We start from the raw sequence: 20,442 nt of genomic DNA, 5'->3' as shown, positions 1-20,442 counted from the left end.
AGGAGGAGGAGGAGGAGGAGGAGGAGGAGGAGGAGGAGGAGGAGGAGAAGAAGAAGAAGAAGAAGAAGAAGAAGAAGAAGAAGAAGAAGAAGAAGAAGAAGAAGAAGAAGAAGCAGCAGCAGCCTGGTGGCAGCCATAGAATCTCATACTGTGTCACATGTGCAAGCATGGTCTCTGCTTTCCATCCTTTAGCTCACTATGAATCCTCCTCAGCACACAGGAAAGTACATGTAAACTTACCCATTCCATTAGTAGCTTTATCAAAAACTGGGAGCCTTCCTCTCCCAGCAAACTCCTCCCCATGGTCAACCAGAGCTTCCTTCACAGCCTCATAACCATGCAACACCACAGTGGGCTTCCTGCCCAAATATAAAGTATACACAGGACCATAAACTTTTGATAACTAGAAATAGAAAGAAAATGGAAATATTAGGAAAATGTCACTTTATTCTCAATGGTTTAAAATACTTTTAGGGTGGCAATATTGCTGTGTTATAATATTTTTGTCTAGAAAGACTCAGTTTTAAGTGCATATACCTTGAATTTTGAGTATTTATCATATGTGGATGATCTATAGTGTGACAAGAAACCACACAGATAGCTGACACACTGATGACAGTAAAATATAACACTATGATATTAGGCAGCTCTCTTCATCTTATTTCACAAAGAAACTGAGGAAATGTAACTCTACTTTCATTCCCAGAGCCTTATTGCAAACAAGTAAAGAATTAAATTGGAACTCTCTTTATTCACTATTGGATGCTCATGCTCACTTCACACAGAAACAGACATCAGTAGTCATGACTGCTGCAAAATCAGATGTGAAACTTCTGTGGAGACTGCAGAGTCCTGTGACAATGAAACCTAAAATCGTTGGTCACCAGTAATGAAAGTGTCTATTTCTTGACAATTGTTACAAAACTACAGTAAGCAGGCATCATAGTAACTGTATCTCAGAATGCAACACTTGTAGAGAAAACACATTGTCATCATGAAGCATTTTTGGCCCAAGGAGCAGGTCTTGTAAGTAATAAAAGTAGATTGGGAAGCTACCATATACACTATGGCACACTGTTTGTTGCCTTCATTTCCTATGTGAGCCCATGTCCACAGGTTTTACTTCATATAAGGCATCAGTTAGTTTTTCAGAGTTAAGCACCACATGCTAATCTAAGAACAACAAATGTTTAAACTTCTGACTAATTGAATGAAATATCCAACAGTCTTCACCTTCAGCCAAAATAAAAGAAAATGTTCAGAAAATAAATATTTGAATAAGCATAGCTTTGAAATTCTGTGATCATATTACAAAATGCAATGACATAACTGTTCTTCAACCTGAAACCTTGCTCATTACAAATTTCCTAACCAGTACCAGAGGCAAAAGACAGAAAAGACACATTATAGTTTTCAACTTAATGAACATTTGAAAATAACATTGTCTCCAGTAATAGAATTTCACTGAAAGCAGCATGTCTCCTATCTCCTTGTGCAGAATACTAGAGGAGCATAAGGCATACTTACATTGGTGAAGGATTTTTGAATATCTTTCACATCTATCTGGAAGAAATTACCAATGATTGGAAGCGGAGTGGGGCCAGGAGGGAGCTTCCTGCCCCCAGAGCTCTGTCTCCAGAGTGAGAGGAGAATGAGACAGGAGAGACTGAGTACTAGGAGCAGGACTGGATCCATGGAGATGCTTCTTACTGACACAGCTGTGATTGGGGACAGAATTTTTATAGTGCAGCTAGCATGTTGCACTTTGGGACATTGTTGACTAATCAAACACTGTTTAATCTCTTTTCCAAATAGGCTTTGCAACAATAGAAAGACAAATAAGAACTTCTTTTACTTTGTACTTTATGCACTGCCCATAAGAGATTTCACCTTAATTTACTTGAGTTGTATGTGATTAAACATTGCTGATAAATATGAACAATAAAAGAAATGTTTATAATATCAATATTTCTTTAAAATACTTTAATCTTTAAAAATTATTTCATTTTTTTGAGAGTTATATCATTCTGTTCTTTTTATTTCCTTTCCTAATTCCAAACCTCTCATATTTATAATTCCTTGTTTTCTTCCTAATCCATGACCTCTTTTTTTAATGGTTGTTATATACATATTTGTATGCACATGTATATTCCTAAAGATATAAGTATAGCATGTTAAATCTGTACAATGATGATTGTTTGCATGTTTTTAGGACCGTCCATTTGAGTGGTATGACCAGTTGTGCTTTATCTTGGGGAAAACTGTTTCTGCAGGTGTCAGTTTTCCTTAGTTTCCTGTAGTTCTTTGTGTGGGGTTGAGGTCTCCTGAGCTTTTCACTTCCCATGCAACAGTGCCTATAGCTGTTATTCTCTACATTAAGTTTAAAGAGTAGTTTCGTTGAAACAATGGATATAACATCTGACTTTCTTAAGAGACATACTCGCTTTAGTTAACTTTTAAATAAATGAAAAAATTTCAAAAGTTTTTATTATGAGGTTTATATTCATGTAGGAATTAATATTTTATTGATGTTTTGTTTGTCTCCCTACACATTTCAGGGTGGCCTCAAACTCAATGTTCTTATTCTGTTTCTTCCCATGAGTAGCAATATGTGTATACATTACAATTTGTTTGTTTAACTGTGTATTTAAAGTGGTTCTGGCAAAACAAGCATTTGACACTCATTCTGCATAATGATTCCGGACAACTCCATAATTTATGCTTGGAGGTGCATAACTAAAGCAAAAACTCTCATATATCAGTCACAAATTTGTAAGTAAGAAAACATATGGTGTTGTTACATAGAGAAAGCTATATGGCTTTTAGTATTGTGGAACCCAGCAGTAGAAGATCAAAATTACTGTATTTTCTAATCTGTAACAGTTTTTAACAGAAGGACTGCCAGTTTCTAACAGCTGATAGCTGGACAAACTGAGGATTCAGTGTGATTAACTCATGGTTGCTGGTAATTCTTCTGGATTTACCACAGCTTCTCAAAGTATTCATATTCTCCATATGTCACCATTTCAGAAGTGAGCCTGGCTTACCATAACTGAACAGAAAACAGTAAATAAAACCTTTTGGAGAAGTTTACTTTCTAGACTTTGAAATATCTCCAGAGATATTGCTGTTGTTTCTTTTTAAGGATCAAAACCAGTTCCTAGATAAGGACCTGAGTATGCAAAATTGAATCCTAGTGAAATTTATCAAGGGAACTTGATTACTAGAAGAATTATATGTATTATTTCAATGGTAATGATATTCAAAGGCTCCTTCTGTAAAGATGTTATCACTTTCCTGCGGTGTTTCTGTCAGTTTTCACTAGTTTACTCTTTTATATGTGATCAACTTTCTTTTTTAACAAAGATTATTTCCATTTGTGAATGAGAAACTGGGCTTTGTAAATTCATAACCTTGATGCAGTAAGAGACTGAAGATGTACTGAAGGACTTGAGCCTTACCTCTTTCCCTACACAGAAAAATTCTATTTGCTTGTATGCATCACATTTATTGACTTTGCCCCATGTTTCAAAACCTACTTTAATCAACATCAAAAAAAGTAAACAAAGATCTGGCAAATAATGTTATCACTGTTTTTATTGCATGGAGTTCAGAAAAGTTTGCTTTTATAATTTGTTGAACTTTGTGACATGGACTCTTGGCGTTCTACAACACAGTATGCAGTAACTTATAGTGATGCACATTGTCCTATATTCCCCCAAATTCACACACTTTATTTTGGATAAGTAAGTATTGTATGTTTCTTTAACTGCAGCATCATTTTACACATGGAAAAATGGTTGTTTCTTCTCAGTTTATCCTATAAATGAGTGGCTATTCTGTTCCTATAATGCAAGAAATAAATCCATTAGAGAGAGGGGTATCCTTTCCAATGTATCTTTGTTAATTCCCTGAATTTCACACATCAAATTTTGATCACATTCACCTCTGCTCTAACTTCTCACAGATAGGTCCTTCATTCCAGAGGCATCAACTTAGCATTCTCATTTTTTTTTAATCCATCAGGTCCAGTACATACTTATGTGTGTCTGTGTGTGTGTGTCTCTCTCTGTGTGTGTATGTGTGTGTGTGTTTCACCAAATAGAGAACACACCTTTAAAGAAAACCAAGTACACTATTTCTGGAAGCTTTCAATTACTAGTAGGTCCTCGGCTAGTGGTGAGACAGTGTGGTCACTCCCAACCAACACATGCTTGCTGACATTTTGTCTGTCTTGAATGTCCAGATATCTTGCATTTGCTGTCACAACTGTTGAAGTTCATATATGCTGTTTCCCACCTCCCTCACTTTTGTTTCTCATAATCTTTTTGACTCTAGTTTTTCAGTGATTCCTGACTCTTGGAAGATGAGGTTTTGAAAAGTAAAAAAGGTCCCACTCAGGACTTAATACTCTGCAACATCTTAGTCTCTTCATTCTGAGCAGTTTTGGGTCACTGTGTTTAGTGTCATTCAATTGTTTTCAAAAAATAAAACCAACTTCCTTCTTTGGTAGTCTGTTAAATACTATGTGTCCAAGACTTCAGCCCAGCCTGTGTATGCTCTTTGGTTGGTGGCTCAACCTCTGAGAGTTCCCAGGGTTCCAGGTTAGTCGACACAGTTAGTCTTATTGTAGAGTTCCTATCCCCTTCAGAGCCTTCAATTCTCCCCTCATCTCTTGCTTAAGAGTCCATGACCTCCATCCAAAGTTTGCCTATGGGTATCTGCAACTGTTCCAGTCAGCTTCTGGGTAAAGCCTCTCAGAGAACAGTCATGTTGGGCTTCTGTCTATAAGCATAAGACAAGCATTAATAGTGTTTGAGGTTTGTGGTTGCCCTTGGGATGAGTTTCAATTTGAGCCTGTTATTGGTTGGCTATTCCATCAAACTTTGCTCTGTCTTTGACCCTACCTTTGTTTTAAACAGGACACAATTTGCATTAAAAGTTTTCTGGTGGGGTTGATATCTGTAGTCCTTCCTTGATACAGGAGGTGGTCTCTTTAGGCTCCATGTCCCCACTGTTATTCATCTCAGCTAAGGTCTCCCACTTTGACTCCTAGGAACTTCTCCCATCCTAGGTCTCAAGGATTTCCTAGAGATTCTCCATCACCACTCCCTACACCTGAAGATTTCCATTTCTTCTCCTGGCCCTTTGGGCCTCTACTGTTTCTTCCTATACCAGATCAGATCCCCCATTCCCCACTCTTGCTCTCATACAAGTCCCTTCTTTCCTCTCTCTGCCTCCCATGACTGTTTTGTTCCCCCTTCTAAGTAGAATTCAAGCATCCTCACTTGAGCTTTCCTTCTTTTTCAACCTCTTTCAGTCTGTGGGGTGTATCATGAGTATTTTGTACTTTACGGCTAATATTCACTTATTAGTGAGTACGTCCCATGTATGTGAGAAAGAGGGCACACCTCTAATTGCAAACTTTTATAACCACTCTGTAAATAAATCTTGCATTCTCCCAAAAATCTGGAAATAGTTCTACGTAAAAAACCAGTATACTATTCCTGGGCATATACCCAAATACGCTCCACAATACCACAATACAAGGATATGTGCTTCAATATGTTCAGAACAGTCTTATTCCTAATTGACAGAAACTGGAAACAACCTAGATGTCCCTGAAGCAAAGAATCAGTGCAGATAATGTGGCTCAAATACACAACGGAATACTGTTCAGCTATTAAAAACAAGGACATCAGGAATTTCACAAGTAAATGAATGAACTAGAAAATATCATCTTGAGTGAGGTAACTTAGACACAAAAGTACATGCTTTTAGATCTTTAAGTAGGGTTATGGCCTCCATTAATTCATCCCTTTGGACTTATGGATAATGTGATTTCTTTTTAAATCATTATTCTTTTGCCATTTTGTCTATCAATTCTGCTGAGGACAATAGCATATGTATATAGAAGACACTTTGCACCTCTCTGTTTATTGTAACACTTTTCACTGTAGATCAGGTATGCAAGTGACTTAAGTGTGCATCTTCTGATGAATAGATAAGGTAAATATGATATATATGTATACACACACACATGCATATGATAGAGTGCTTTATTTTCATTCTAATGTACTATAACTTACAGCATTAATGGAAGGAGTTATCATTTTGATAAATGGAATTAAACCAGACACAGAACAAAATCATCACATATAGTAACCTGTGTAGAGTATGTATTTGAAATATACCAAGGAAATATATATTAGATTAGTGGCTACTGAAAGGCACAGAGCAGGGAGGGGAGAGAGAAATAAAGAAATAATTAGGTTTGCACCTCTGAAGACACCACAGTCTGAAGGCCTCCCATGGGGATCAGCTACATGTAGAGAAGTAGGTAAGAAACCCTCCTAAATAACCAGGGCAGCTGAGCATCCCAATGAACCCAGTGGACACATCCTTCCCCGGCTGCACCCAACTCCACTCCCCTTCCAAGCTGCACCTTTCACGGGGGCAGATCATCAGCTTATCTGCTCCTTTGAAGACCCCACAGCCTGAAGGCCTCCCAGGGTATCAGCTTCAGGCAGGGCAACAGATCAGCAGCTTGTGTGCCCCTTTGAAGACCCGACAGTCAGAAGGCCTCACAGGAAGTCTGCTACAGCCAGTGCCACAGGCCTCCTGGGAGACATGTAGCAACCCAGGGACACAGGAGGCAGGCTCCAGATAGAGACTCTCAGGCCAGCTAACAGCAGAGATAACTAGATAGCAAGAGGCAAGCATAAGACTGTAAACAACAGAAGCCAATATGCTTTGACATCATCAGAACAAAGTTCTTTCACCACAGCAAGCCCTGGATACACCAACACACCTAAAAACTAGGATGTTGACCCAAAGTCTTATCTCATGAAGTTAATAGAGTCGGGACACATCCTTCCCCGGCTGCACCCAACTCCACTCCCCTTCCAAGCTGCACCTTTCACTGGGGCAGATCATCAGCTTACCTGCTCCTTTGAAGACCCCACAGCAGGAAGGCCTCCCAGGATATCAGCTGCAGGCAAGGCAACAGATGCCCCTTTGAAGACCTGACAATCTGAAGGCCTCACAGGAAGTCTGCTCCAGCCAGTGTCACAGGCTTCCTGGGAGACATGTAGCAACCCAGGGACACAGAAAGCAGGCTCCAGATAGAGACTCTCAGGCCAGTAACACCAGAGATAACTAGAAAGCAAGAGGCAAGCACAAGACTGTAAACAACAGAAGCCAATATGCTTTGACATCATCAGAACAAAGTTCTTTCACCACAGCAAGCCCTGGATACACCAACACACCTGAAAACAAGGATGCTGACCCAAAATCTTATCTTATGAAGATAATAGAGTCCTTTAAATAGGATATAAATAACACAGTGAAAGAAATACAGGAAAACACAACAGGTAGAAGTCCTTAAAGAGGAAATGTTCCTTAAAGAAACATGGGTGAACACCTGTTTAGATAGTTTATCTGCCCTTGATTTAATTTTGATACATGGTATCTGTCTAGAAAATTATTCATTTCATCCTGATTTCCCAGTTTTGTTGAGTATGTGCTTTTGTAGTCAGAGCTGATGATTTTTGAATTTCCTCCATTTCTGTTGTTATATCTCACTTTTCATTTTTTGAATTTCCTCCGTTTCTGCTGTTATATCTCACTTTTAATTTCCGATTTTATTAATTTCGGGCCTTTAGTTATTTTGGCTAGGGGTTTATCTATTTTGTTGATTCTCTCAAAGAACCAGATTTTGGTTTTGTTGATTCTTTGCATCATTCTTTGTTTCTATTTGGTTGATTTTGCCCTGAGTTTGACTATTTCTTGCCTTCTAATTGCCTTGGGTGTGTTGCTTCTTTTTGTTCAAGAGCTCTCAGGCAGTCAGTTGTTAAGTTGGTAATGTGGAGTCTCTCCAATTTCTTTACCAGAGCACATAGTGCTATGGATTTTTCTTTTAGCACTGCTTTCATTGTGTCCCATAAGTTTGGGTATGCTGTGTCATTATTTTCAACAAATTCCAGGAAGTTTAATTTCTTTCTTTCTTTATTCCCTGAGCAAGTTATCATTGAGTAGAGAGTTGTTAAGTTTCAATGGATATTTGTTTTTTCTGGTTTTTTTTTTTTTTGGTTGTTACTGAATTATAGCCATATTCTGTCATGATCTGATAGGATGCATGGGATTATTTCAATCTTCTTTAATCGATTGAGGCTTGTTGTGGATGAGGACAACCCCACAGGAAGATCAGTAGACTCAACTAATCTGGACTGGACCCCAATGGTCTCTCTGACACCGAGCCACCAACCAGGCAGCATACACCAGCTGGTATGAGGCCCTGGACACATGTACAGCAGAGGACTGCCTGGTCTGGCCTCAGTGAAAGAAGATGCACCTAACACTAGATAGACTTGAGGCCTCAGGGAGCACAGAGGCCTGGTCGGGTGGGGTTGCAGTGAGGATATCCTCTTGGAGACAGGGATGAGGAGGAATGAGATGGAGAAACTTTGGAGGGCTGACTGGAAGGGGGATAATGACTGGACTGTAAAAGAATATTAAAGATAATTAAAAAATAACAAAACGCATGAGTTCCAAAGTACTGAGTATCAAAGTAGTTTTGACTTTACAGATAACAAGAAAATCCTTGGTCACCTAGAAAGACTAATGTGGAGACAACTGCAGTTTTAATTATCAGTCTGATGGCATGGCATTAAATACCAACAGTGCAAGAAACAAAACAAAACAAAACAAAACAACCCTATACTGAGCAAGGTGATCCCAATGGAGGAGTGAGGGGAAAAACTGAAGGAGCTGGAGGGGTTTGCAAACCCGTAGAAAGAACACTATCCACCAACCAGAGCCCCCCCCCCCATGCAGAGCTTACAAGGACTAATCTATCAACCAATAAATAAGCATGGAGGGACCTGTGGCTTTAGTTGCATATGCAGCAGAGAATGGCCATATCTGGTATCAATGGAAGGAGAAGACCTTGATCCTGTAAAGAAGGCTTGATACCTAAATGTAGGAAAATGCTAGGGCAGTGAGGCTGGAGTTGGTTGGTGGGGGAGCACCCTCATAGAGGCAGAAGGGAGAGGGAAAGGGATAGGAAATTTGTGGAAGGGAAACTGCAAAAGGAGACAACATTTGAAATGTAAATAATCAATAAAAAATGGAAGAAAAAGAAAAAAAGAAAAATCTTTTTATGTATTTGATTTGAACAAATGGAGAAGCTAAGGAAGATGGAGAGTGTTAATTATGTTGTAGCTTTAGGAGTGAAGTCAGCAGTTCGGCCAGAAGATAATTGTGAGCAAGGGATGCTATGTGTGGTGGGTCTGAACAGCTGACAATCACCAGCTGGCTATTTATAGAAGCATTATCTGAATTTTCTACTGTTTATTATTTTTTAAATTTGTTAATATCTTTATTGGCTATCTTATTTTTTTACATTTCAGATGTCATCCCCTATCCCCATTTCCTCTCTCTAGAATCCCTCTATTCCATCTCCTCTCTGCCTTTTTGATTTTATATCATTTAAATTAAATGCAAGTATTAAGGTCAGTTCTAGGTTAAGGGACTAGCAATACAATAGATGCAAATAGTCAAAGAAAAAGCAAGACAGTAGACACAAATAGTCAAAGAACACACAAGGCAATAAACAAAATTCCTTGCATATTCCCATGATCATTGTTTATAAGTGCTTATCAGGATAACCAAAATATCTGAGCCAAATTCCCTGTTCTAGCCCAAAGTCGCTTTCATGTCTAAGCCTATTTCCTTGTTCTAGCCTAAAATTTAGATTCCTGTCTGAAATTACTTCCTTATTCTAGCCTAAGATTTGGATTCCTGCCTGAAATTATTTCTCTGTTTTATCCTAATATTAGATTCCTACCTGAAACTTCTTGCTTGTTCTTGGCCAATGTTATATTCCTGCTAAGCAACCCATTGGAGCATGTCAGATTCTTGCCAATCATCCACTTCTTCCCATTTTTATTTTATTAACAAGACTGGGCCTGTCTTAGGTCATTCTGACAAGAATGCCTTCCTTACTCGTCATAGAATATGCATTATCAAAAGCAATGCATTTCTGTCTTAGGTGGGTAAGGCTCTGTGCAGAATCTTACTCGCCCTTGGCTTGCCAGCCTGTTAATTTAATAACTCTGTCTGGGGGTCCATTTTCAAGTTCAAGCCATGTACTGGGCTGCCAACATGTTGATGTTGTTAAAGACATGCTTTAACATGATGGGCAGGAATAAAAGTATTCCCACGACAAAACTGGTACAATGATCAAGGCATATATGACATTCTTGAAGCTTGATCAAAATAGAAATACTGACCTCAGGCCATGGGTAATTTTATCAACAGTATCTACCACATCAATGCTCAGCAGAGCAGCATTCTTGAAATTCATAAGCTTCCTATGTAAAGTTAAAACATCCAGAGAGGTCTTAGAATTATGCCAAATACACTGCAAGTGTCTCTAAACTTTTTCCTAATTATAATGACTACCACTGTAAATTGTAGAATTAACATGAATCCAATGGCATTTGGAATGATACTCAAGATGGTTCCTTACTCTTAAATTCTGACCCTCCTTTCAATAATTTGAATAGGATAAAGAACGCCAATCCTTTCTTCCAAATGCCTAAATCCTCTTGTATATTCAACACATCAGTAGCATTTTTTGCTAAATGATTAATAGGATGGGTTAAGGGGTTTCTGGGTGGGGGGAATTGTGATAGGGGATAACATCTGAAATGTAGATAAATAAAGTATCCAATAATAACAAAAACAAAATAAAAAAACAATCAAGCAAGCAAGCAAACAAACAAAAAACAGAAAATGGAACTGGCTATCTCAGTCGAACATTTGAGACCCTTTAGCAGCAGTTTAACATTACCAATATTACTGGGATTCCTTATAATTGCCAAAGAGAAGAGACTGTGGAAGGGGCACATGGACCTTTAAAACAACATCTTCATAAAATAAAAAAAGGGGCGATTTATCTCTGTACACTGCAAATTTATTTAAATCATATTCTTTTTATTTTAATTTTTTTTGAAAAAATTTGGATGCCAAGGAACTTTCTGCTGAGTGTCTATGACACTCTAATACTAGGCATTCTTATGCATATGTGAAAGGAAAGGATCTACTTACTGGCATAAGGCATGATCCAGATTGGGTATTAAATATGCAAAAGAGGGCATGTTTGTGAGACATGCTGATGCCAGGACAAAGAGTGATGCTGACATGTAAGCTTGCAGAGTGCCCTGACAGTGGTGACTAAGAAGCTGTATTGGACATATGTACCTGACCAACTTTTGCTTGACTATACTCCTGATGGGACAAACTGCCTTTCCTCAAGATTTTAGATCTGGTGGAACAGAGAATCAAAAAGAGAAGTAATAATGAATCTTGTATTGTTCTTATTATGACCAGTTATTCAGACTCAATCATGGACTGGTCTAGAAATTAAGCCAATATTGGAAATAACAGTCTTCATTTGGAAATCTGGTTCTGGACATTTTCCAAGACATATTTGGAAGTTAGCTGCAGTTATCTGTCAGGAGATAATTGAACAAGCTAATAATTAGCAGTTGATCATCCTGAAATGCTTGCCTCGGATTATTATATAATCTGCGACAAGTGTGCTCCATTCAGCAAGGCTGTGGCTGGACATATTTTAGGAAAGATCCTGCTATTAATATGCTTTTTCTATTATTATTATTATTATTATTATTATTATTATTAAACATATGTAACAATCACTAAGCTATAACACAACCCTTTGGAGCAGATCTCTGCAGACCCACGGAGATGTGCTGTCTTGTAGTGTTGCTATATAGACAAATAGATGACTTCTTAAGTATTAATGATGATCCTATAAGAATTCCTAAAATTATATCAATGATTACTTAGCTCTTTTTATAGTGGGACTGGTATTATGTCCCTTTCTGATATTCAAAACTGCTATGAGAACTCTGCCAGTCTCCCAAGTGTCATCAGTTAACAGCACTTAGATATTAACCAGATTCTCTCCAGCTCAGAGCACATTCCAAGGTGGTTGTAAAACAATTAACCAAAGATCACTAAAAGGGAACTCACAATTTATTATAGCTGCTAGGACAGAAGAGAAAATATTGCCTGGGTTTATCTATACAAAACTTCACTAATTTCTTAGTTATAGTTTTAAACCTTCAGTGAACCTGTGGAGCTAGACAGGTGATGGATGTTTAGTCAGAGTAATTACTCCTAATTGATATGCATGTAAACATTCTCTGTTGTAAATTTCTATTTCAGTTTATGATTTGAATTTTGGTGTGAACTTGTGATGAACTTTGTAACATGTGGTCAGGTACTCTGAATGATGTATAAGAAAAAGGGACGTTCACTAGTGGTCACTTCACCTCACTTCCTCCCTCCCTCCCTCCCTCCCTCCCTCCCTCCCTCCCTCCCTCTCTCTCTCTCTCTCCTCTCTCCCTTCTTTCTGCCCTGCTTAGATTCTCTCCACTTAGAAGTTTTCCTTTGTTAGACTTTTTTCCTTTTCCCCAATTTGTCTCTTAGTTAGCTTTCATAGGAAACTTTTTACACTTAGTAATAAACTACAATAACTTCTTTGAGTGTCTTTTCTTCCTGCGACCTTAAACCAACAGACCTAAGTTAGAGCCTGACAGTGCCTGCAGAGAGAGTATTAAGGATATTTGTCGAATTCTCTGCTGTCCCTGGGCTGAGGTGTTAAGTGCCAGAAACTGCAGTTTCTGACCTCAGAGGATCAAACAGAGGTCAGGCCAGCTACAGTAGCCTAACTCTAGGTCTTACCCACTGCTGACACTCTTCCCATCCCCCTTGGCTGCCTCAAGAAGAACTGACTGGAGGAGCAGAAAGGAGAAGCACCTTCTCCTCCCACCAAGCCAGGGATGGCTCCCAGCAGTTATCTATGATCTTATGTTAGCAAGAGATAAAGTTGGGACAGGATCTGGATTTCAAACAGGTATTAGCACATGTGTTAAGACTCTTTTAATTGTCAAGTTAAAATTACTTTTGCTTTTTCTACAGTATTTAATGTAACTTCTATTGATTGTACACCTTCTAAGTGTGTTAGTGTTTTGAAATCCAGCATGTCAGTTACAGAGGTCTATCCAGCAGCTTTTGTTTTATTGCCCTGAGTATCACAGGACCTTGGTATTCTGAAAAAAAAAGATTGCAAGTACTTGAAGAGTGAGTCAGGCTTTAAGCAGAAGCAAGAGGGTATTGGGCTTGATTATTGCTGGTATAACAGCTTTAATTGGATTAATTGCTAGCACCACTTCTTCTGCAATTGCTTTGACACAAGAAGTTATAACAGCTACTACTTTTGGTAATCACTGTTTTTATTTTAAAGATTTATTTATTTTTTATTCTTATGTGTACACTGCATCTCTCTTCAGACACACACTAGAAGAGTTCATCGGATTTCATTACAGATGATTGTGAGCCACCATGTGGTTGCTGGAAATTGAACTGAGGATGTCTGGAAGAGCAGTCAATGATCTTTACTGCTGAGCTATCTCTTTAGAGATTTTTCTACTGTTCCGAACCAGATGAATGTAGATTTCTGTATAAAATCCTTAATTAAATATATTCTTTTCTCATGTTTTGGCAGAGCCACTCTGGAAACAGATATATCAGGCTCCTATCTGTAGCATGAGGTATTAGTAACGATTCCTTCAGTTTGTCCCATGGTTGGCCACCTCAGTGGTGCCAGCTGGGGCCTTAAGACATTGGAGTGACAGCTGTGTCTACACACCACCATCCTGGGCTGGCTCTAGTCATGGTCCCTAGGCCAACCCTGCTGCCTCCACAGCACTAGGCTTATCCCCATGCAATAATCGCCATCCTTGCAATACCAAGTAACCCAGTAAATCAGAACTCTTAATGCATATAGTTAACCAATGGATCCACCTATCAATAAAATCTCAATACACAAGATGACAACACAATTTAGACAAGTTATTCCAATTACCCAATCCTTTGATATGTATAACTACCTAAGACTACTAAAGCCACACAGGTTCATGTCTGCCTCTATTTTGCCTTCTTCCTCCCTCTTCTGTGTTTCTCCCTTTCTCTCTCTCTCTCTCTCTCTCTCTCTCTCTCTCTCTCTCTCTCTGCCTCCCTTAGCTCTGCCTCCCTTTGGCCTGTCCAATCACAGGCCTCCCGATGCAAATAGATTGGACAGAGAAATTTCAGCGACACCTATCAAAAAGCATTTCTTGGCTTCCACAATAGTTTCTGAGTTTGGTGTTTGTATTTGGGATGGATCTCCAGGTGGGACAGTTTCTGGATGGCCTTTCCTTCAGTCTCTGCTTCACGCTTTGTCCCCATATTTCCTTTAGATAATAGCAATTCTGGCTTAAAAATTTGGAGATGAATGGGTGGCCTCATCTCCCAAGCAGGGGCCTTGCCTAACTTGCAGATATGGTGGACAGGTTTCTCCACCCTTTTGTTGGGCACTTCAGCTAATCTCATCCCAGTTGGGTCCTGGGAGCCTCTTTCTTTCTTGGCATCTGGGATTTTATGGTGGCTACTCCCAGTTTGTCATGTCCCATTGCTATATACCTCTGTTCAATTTTCTGATCCTCTGTATATCATCCTCGTCTCCTCCCACACCTGATCCTGTTACCCGCTTTTCCCCCTCCTCTTCCTCTCTTCTTCCCAAGTCCCTCCCACCCTGTCTCCAGAGAGGTTCTGCCAGAGCATGACAAATGCAGATGTGGATTCTGGCAGCCAAACATTGGGCTGAGCACTGTGCACTGGAACACCAATGGAGGATTTAGGGAAAGGATTGAATGAACTAAAGGGGTTTGCATGGCTCCACCTGCATATGTAGCATAGGATGGACTTATCTGGCCTCAATGGGTTGAGAATCCCTTGGTTCTGGTATAGATTGATGCTGGAGTGTAGGGGATTGCTGGAGTTGTAAAGTGAGGCAGGGTGGGTGGGTGGGGGAGCACCTTCATAGAAGCAGGGGGAGCAGAGAAGATAGGGGGTTTCAGGAGGGGAAACCGGGAAGGGGGATAACATATGAAATGTAAATAAATAAAATATCCAATAAAATGCATTCTTTTATTAAAAGTTTTTGTAAGGCAAAGAACACTGTCAATAGGACAAAATGACAACCAACAAATTGGGAAAAGATCTTTACCAATCCTACATCTGATAGAGGGCTAATATCCAATATATACAAAGAACTCAAGAAAGTAGACTCCAGACAACCAAATTACCCTATTAAAAAATGGGGTATAGAGCTTAACAAAGAATTTTCAATGGAAGAAACTCGAATGGCCGAGAAGCACCTAAAGAAATGTTCAGTGTCCTTAGTCATCAGGTAAATGCAAATCAAAACAACTCTGAGATTCCATCTCACACCAGTCAGAATGGCTAAGATTAAGAACTCAGGTGATAGTAGATGCTGGCGAGGGTGTGGAGAAAGAGGAACACTCCTCCATTGTTGGTGGGACTGCAAGATGGTGCAACCACTTTGGAAATCAGTATGGCGGTTCCTCAGAAAATTGGACATAGCATTACCTGAGAATCCAGCTATACCACTCCTAGGCATATACCCAGAAGATGCTCGAACATATAACAAGGACATATGCTCAACTATGTTCATAGCAGCCTTATTTATAATAGCCAGGAGCTGGAAAGAACCCAGATGTCCTTCAACTGAGGAATGGATTCAAAAAATGTGGTATATTTACACAATGGAGTATTACTCAGCTATTAAAAACAATGAATTCGAGAGGTTCCTAGGTAAATGGATGGATCTAGAAATTATCATCCTGAGTGAAGTAATCCAATCACAAAAGAACACACATGGTATTCACTCACTGATTATTGGATATTAGCCCAGAACCTTGAAATGCCCAAGATGCAACTCACAGGCCACATGAAGCTCATAAAAAAGGAAGACCAAGTGGGGGTGATTCAGTTCTTCTTAGAAGGAGCAACAAAATACTCAAGGGAGCAAATATGGAGACAAAGTGAGGGACAGAAACTGAAGGAGGGGCCATTTGAAGACCTTTCCACCTGAGTATCCATCCCATGTGCAGTCACCAAAGGTAGATGCTGATGTGGAAGTCAGGAAGTGCATGCCAATAAGGGCCTGATATGGATGTCTCCTCAGAGGCCTTCAAGAGTCTGACATATTCAGAGGCAGATGCTCACAACTAGCCATTGAACTGATCATGAGGTTCTCAATGGAGGAGTTAGAGTGAGGACTGAAGGAGCTGAAACGGTTTATGGCACCATGAGGAGAGCAACAATATCAACCAACCACAGCTCCCAGGGTCCTAACCACCAGCCTGGGAGCACTTATGGAGGGATCCAGGGCTTCAGCTGAATATGTAAGAGTGGAGGGCCCTGCCGGGCACAGGTGGAAGAAGAGATCCTTTACCTCATGAAGGCTGGACGCCCCAGGGGGTGGGAATTTTGAGGGTGGGAAGTGGGAGTGGGGGGGTAGGTGGGGGTTACATCCACGGAGAAGTAGGAGGAGGGGTAAGGGGATGGGGGGTTCCCGGGTGGGTGGGGGATGGGGTAAGGGGATAACATATGAAATGTAAATAAAATATCCAATAAAAAAATAATTAATATTTAGCAATTTATAATATTATGTAAAGTAAAACTCTAAATGTACTTGATGGCAATGTGACATATATTTCTAAAAGCAAATAAAGTTTTCAGTGTTTATTTATAGAATATTAAATATTAAAGATATAATTATATTTAATCTGCTTTTATTTTAATATAATTTCAAAATAGTCTTTGAGGATATAATTGCATCACTTGTTGCTACCTTTACTGGCTACAAAGTTTCTCATATACTCTTTGTTTTCCTTTTTTATTTCATAGTATATTTTTAATTGTTATATATAGATATACATGTAAGTATATTTACATTTGCACTTGTAATATAAAACAGTATATGTTCAGTCTGTATACTATATATTTTACATGTTTACAAGTAACATTATATGATTTTAAAGATTTATTTACATTTATGTGTGTTTATATGTGCACCTTTTTAAGTATACCACACAATTTTATTCAATTTCCTTTGTTTCTTTATGTTATAAAGCAATGAAATATTTTATTTTTATATTTTTGGATAATACATTGTATTTTTCCTCCAATCTTCTTTAATACCATTTTAATTACATGCAAGTATTAAGGTCAGTTCTAGGTTGAAGAACTAGCAATAAAATAGGTGCAATTATTCAAGGAACAAACAAGACCATAAACACAAATAGTCAAAGAACAAGCAAGACAACAAACAAAGCCCTGTTTCTAAGGCTTATCAGGATGACCATAATATCTGAGCCCACTTCTCTGTTTTAGCCCAAAGTCATTTTCATGCCTGAAGACTACTTCTTTGTTCGAGCCTAATATTTAGATTCCTGTCTGGAATTACTTCTTTGTTCTAGCCTAATATTTAGATTCCTCCTTGGAATTACTTCTTTGTTCTAGCCTAATATCAGATTCCTGCCAAGTATCCCAAAAGCTCTCCATGTCTCCTCCTTTTTTATTTCATAAACAAGACTGAAAGTGTCTTAAGTTATTCTGACAAGAGGGCCTTCTTTACGTGCCATGGAATATGCATTATCAAAAGCAATCTACTTATGTCTTAGATTGATAAGGCTCTGGCAGAATCTTACCCATCCTTGGCTTTACAGCCTGTTATACTGATTACTCTGCCTGGGGGTTCATTTTCAGTTTCAAGCCATGTACTTTCGCTGCCAGCATGTTGATGCTGTTAAAGACAAGCTTTAACATGATGGCCAGGAATAAAATATTCCCAGGAAAAAAATGGCTAGCATGATCAATCTATATATGCCATTTTTGAAGCTTGATCAAAATAGAAATACTGACCTCAGTCCATGGGTAATTTTACCAGCAGTATCTACCACATCAATGCTTAGCAGAGCAGCATTCTTGAAATTCATAAGCTTCCTATGTAAAGTTAAAACATCCAGAGAGGTCTTAGAATTATGCCAAATACACTGCACCAGTCATTAAACTTCTTCCTAATTTTAATGACTACCATTGTAAATTGTAGAACTAACACAAATCCAATGGTATTTGGCATACACTCAAGATGGCTCCATACTCTTAAATTCTGAACATCCTTCCAATAATTTGAATAGAATAAAAGCATCAATCCATTCTTCCAAATGCCTATCTAAATCCTCTTGTATATTCAACACATTAGTAACTTGTTTTGCTAAATGATTAACAAAAGTAGCTATCTTAACTTCTTGTGCCAAAACAATTGAAGAAGCAGTGGTGCTAGCAATTAATGTAATTAAAGCTATTATAACAGCAATAATCAAGCCCACTACCCTCTTGCTTCCGCTTAAAGCCTAACCCATTTCTTCCCGTACTTGCATGGTAAAAATACCAGTACTTGGTATTTTTAGAATACCAAAGTTCTGTGATACTCAGGTCACTAAAACAAAACAAAGCAAAAAACTAAACCAAACAAAACCAAGCCAAACCAAACCAAACCAAACCAACCAAACAAACAAAAAACTAGTTGATAGATCTCTGTAACTGACATGCCAGATTTCCAATACAAACACAATTAGAAGATATACAATCAATGCAACTTATATTAAATACTGAAGAAGAAAAAAAAGTATTTTTAACTTGACAATTAAAAGAGCCTTAAGGCATGTGCTAACACCTGTTTGAAATCCAGATCCTGTCCCGACTTTATCTCTTGCTAACATAAGATCATAGATAACTGCAGCTAACTTCCAAATACGTCTTGGAAAATGTCCAGAGCCGGACTTCCAAATGAAGAGTGTTATTTCCAATATTGGATTGATTTCTAGACTAGTCCATGATTGAGTCTGAATAACTGGTCCCAATAAGAACAATACAAGATTCATTATTACTTCTCTTTTTGATTCTCTGTTCCACCAGATCTAAAAACTTGAGGCAAGACAGTTTGTCCCATCAGGAGTATAGTCAAGCAAAAGTTGGTCAGGTACATATGTCCAATACAGCTTCCCAGTCACCACTGTCAGGGCCCACTTCAAGCTCACATATCAGCATCATTCTTTGTCCTGGCATCAGCATGTCTCACTAGTTGCTCTGGCAGCCACCAGGTTCCTTCAATAGCCTGCAGAAAAAACACAAACATGCCCTCTTTCCCATATTTAATACCTGATCAGGGTCATTTCTTATGCCTATAAGTGGCTCCTTCCTTTTCACCTATGCATAAGTATGCTTAGTTGAAGAGCATCATAGAGACTCAGCAGAAAGTTCCTTGGCATCCAAATTAAAAAAACAAAATTTAAAATAAAAATAAAAAGAATACAATTTAAATAAATTTGTGGCGTACAGGGGTATATCTCCCTCATTTTTATTTTACGAAGATATTGTTTTAAAATTCCATGGGCCCATTCCACAGTCTCTTGTCCTTGACAATTATAAGGAATTCCCATAATATGGGTAATGTTAAATTGATACTAAAGGGTCTCAAATGTTTGACTGCCATAGCCAGTTCCATTATTTATTTGTTTGTTTTTCTTTCTTTGTTTTTTTTTATTATTGGGTTCTTTATTTATCTACATTTCAGATGTTATTCCCTTTCCCCATTCCCCAAATCCCAGAAACCCTTTAACAAATCCTCCCTCCTCCTATTTCTATGAGGGTTTACCCCCACCCACCCAACAACATCCACTTCCCCTCCCTCGAGTTTCCTTTCACTAGGGCATCCAGTCTTTAAGGGACCAAGGCTCTCCTCTTCCACTGACGCACAACAAGTCCAACATCCTCTACAAATATAGCTAGAGACATGGGTCCCTTCATGTGTGTTCTCAGGCTAATGGCTAACTGTTTTGACCCAAGGAACTCTAGTTTTTTGGTATTGCCCCATGGGGCCACGAGCTTCTTCAACTCCTTCATTCTTCTCTCTAACTCCTCCACTGGGAACCCTGTGGTCAATTTTATGGTTGGCTGTGAGCATCTGCCTCTGTATAAGTCAGGCTTTTGAGTGACTCTCAGGAGACAGGTATATCAGGCTCCTGTCAGCATACACTTCTGGACATCCACAACAGTGTTTGCATATGGTGATTATATCTGGGAGGGATCTCCAGGTGGGGTAGTTTCTGGATGATCTCTCCTCCAGTATTTTTTAAAGCTATTTTATTTATTTGCATTCTACTCATTGCCAACCCCCTTTGTTCCCTCTTCCACAGTTGAATCAGTCTTTCTCTGATAGAAAATACCAATACCTAACTTCTTTTACTATATGTTTCATCATGTACTCTAAAAAGTAGGAAATGGTTTATTTTAGTCAATCTATCTTATTTACTGAGTTTTATTCCTCCAGAGTGAACTCTGTATGACCTTTTATTTTTAAACTACATTTTCAGAGTGCTCTAAGCATAAGATCAAGAGGGAGAGGGAGAGGGAGAGGGAGAGGGGGAGGGGGAGGGAGAG

At 38.8% G+C, this 20,442-nt stretch overlaps 1 protein-coding gene and 1 pseudogene across 1 annotated transcript in view; one reads left to right on the top strand and one right to left on the bottom strand.

Annotated features, from left to right (window-relative positions):
• The window catches only part of LOC114633056 (cytochrome P450 2C37-like), a 23,190-nt gene extending 21,476 nt beyond the window's left edge, over positions 1 to 1,714 (bottom strand). Inside the window, exons 1-2 of the mRNA XM_028781680.1 lie at positions 1,528 to 1,714; positions 241 to 403 (exon numbers count right to left, since the gene is read on the bottom strand). Of these exons, the coding sequence (XP_028637513.1) occupies positions 241 to 403; positions 1,528 to 1,695 (331 nt within the window). The 5' untranslated portion in view covers positions 1,696 to 1,714. The remainder of the gene's footprint in view (positions 1 to 240; positions 404 to 1,527) is intronic.
• Positions 1 to 20,442, top strand: part of LOC114633058 — a 108,707-nt pseudogene that overhangs the window by 61,038 nt on the left and 27,227 nt on the right.

This window comes from Grammomys surdaster, unplaced genomic scaffold (genome assembly GCF_004785775.1).
Source record: "Grammomys surdaster isolate TR1022 unplaced genomic scaffold, NIH_TR_1.0 513, whole genome shotgun sequence".
Taxonomy (NCBI): Eukaryota; Metazoa; Chordata; class Mammalia; order Rodentia; family Muridae; genus Grammomys; species Grammomys surdaster.
The sequence above is the reverse complement of the archived record's forward strand: the minus strand, read 5'-3'. Positions and strand labels throughout refer to the sequence as shown.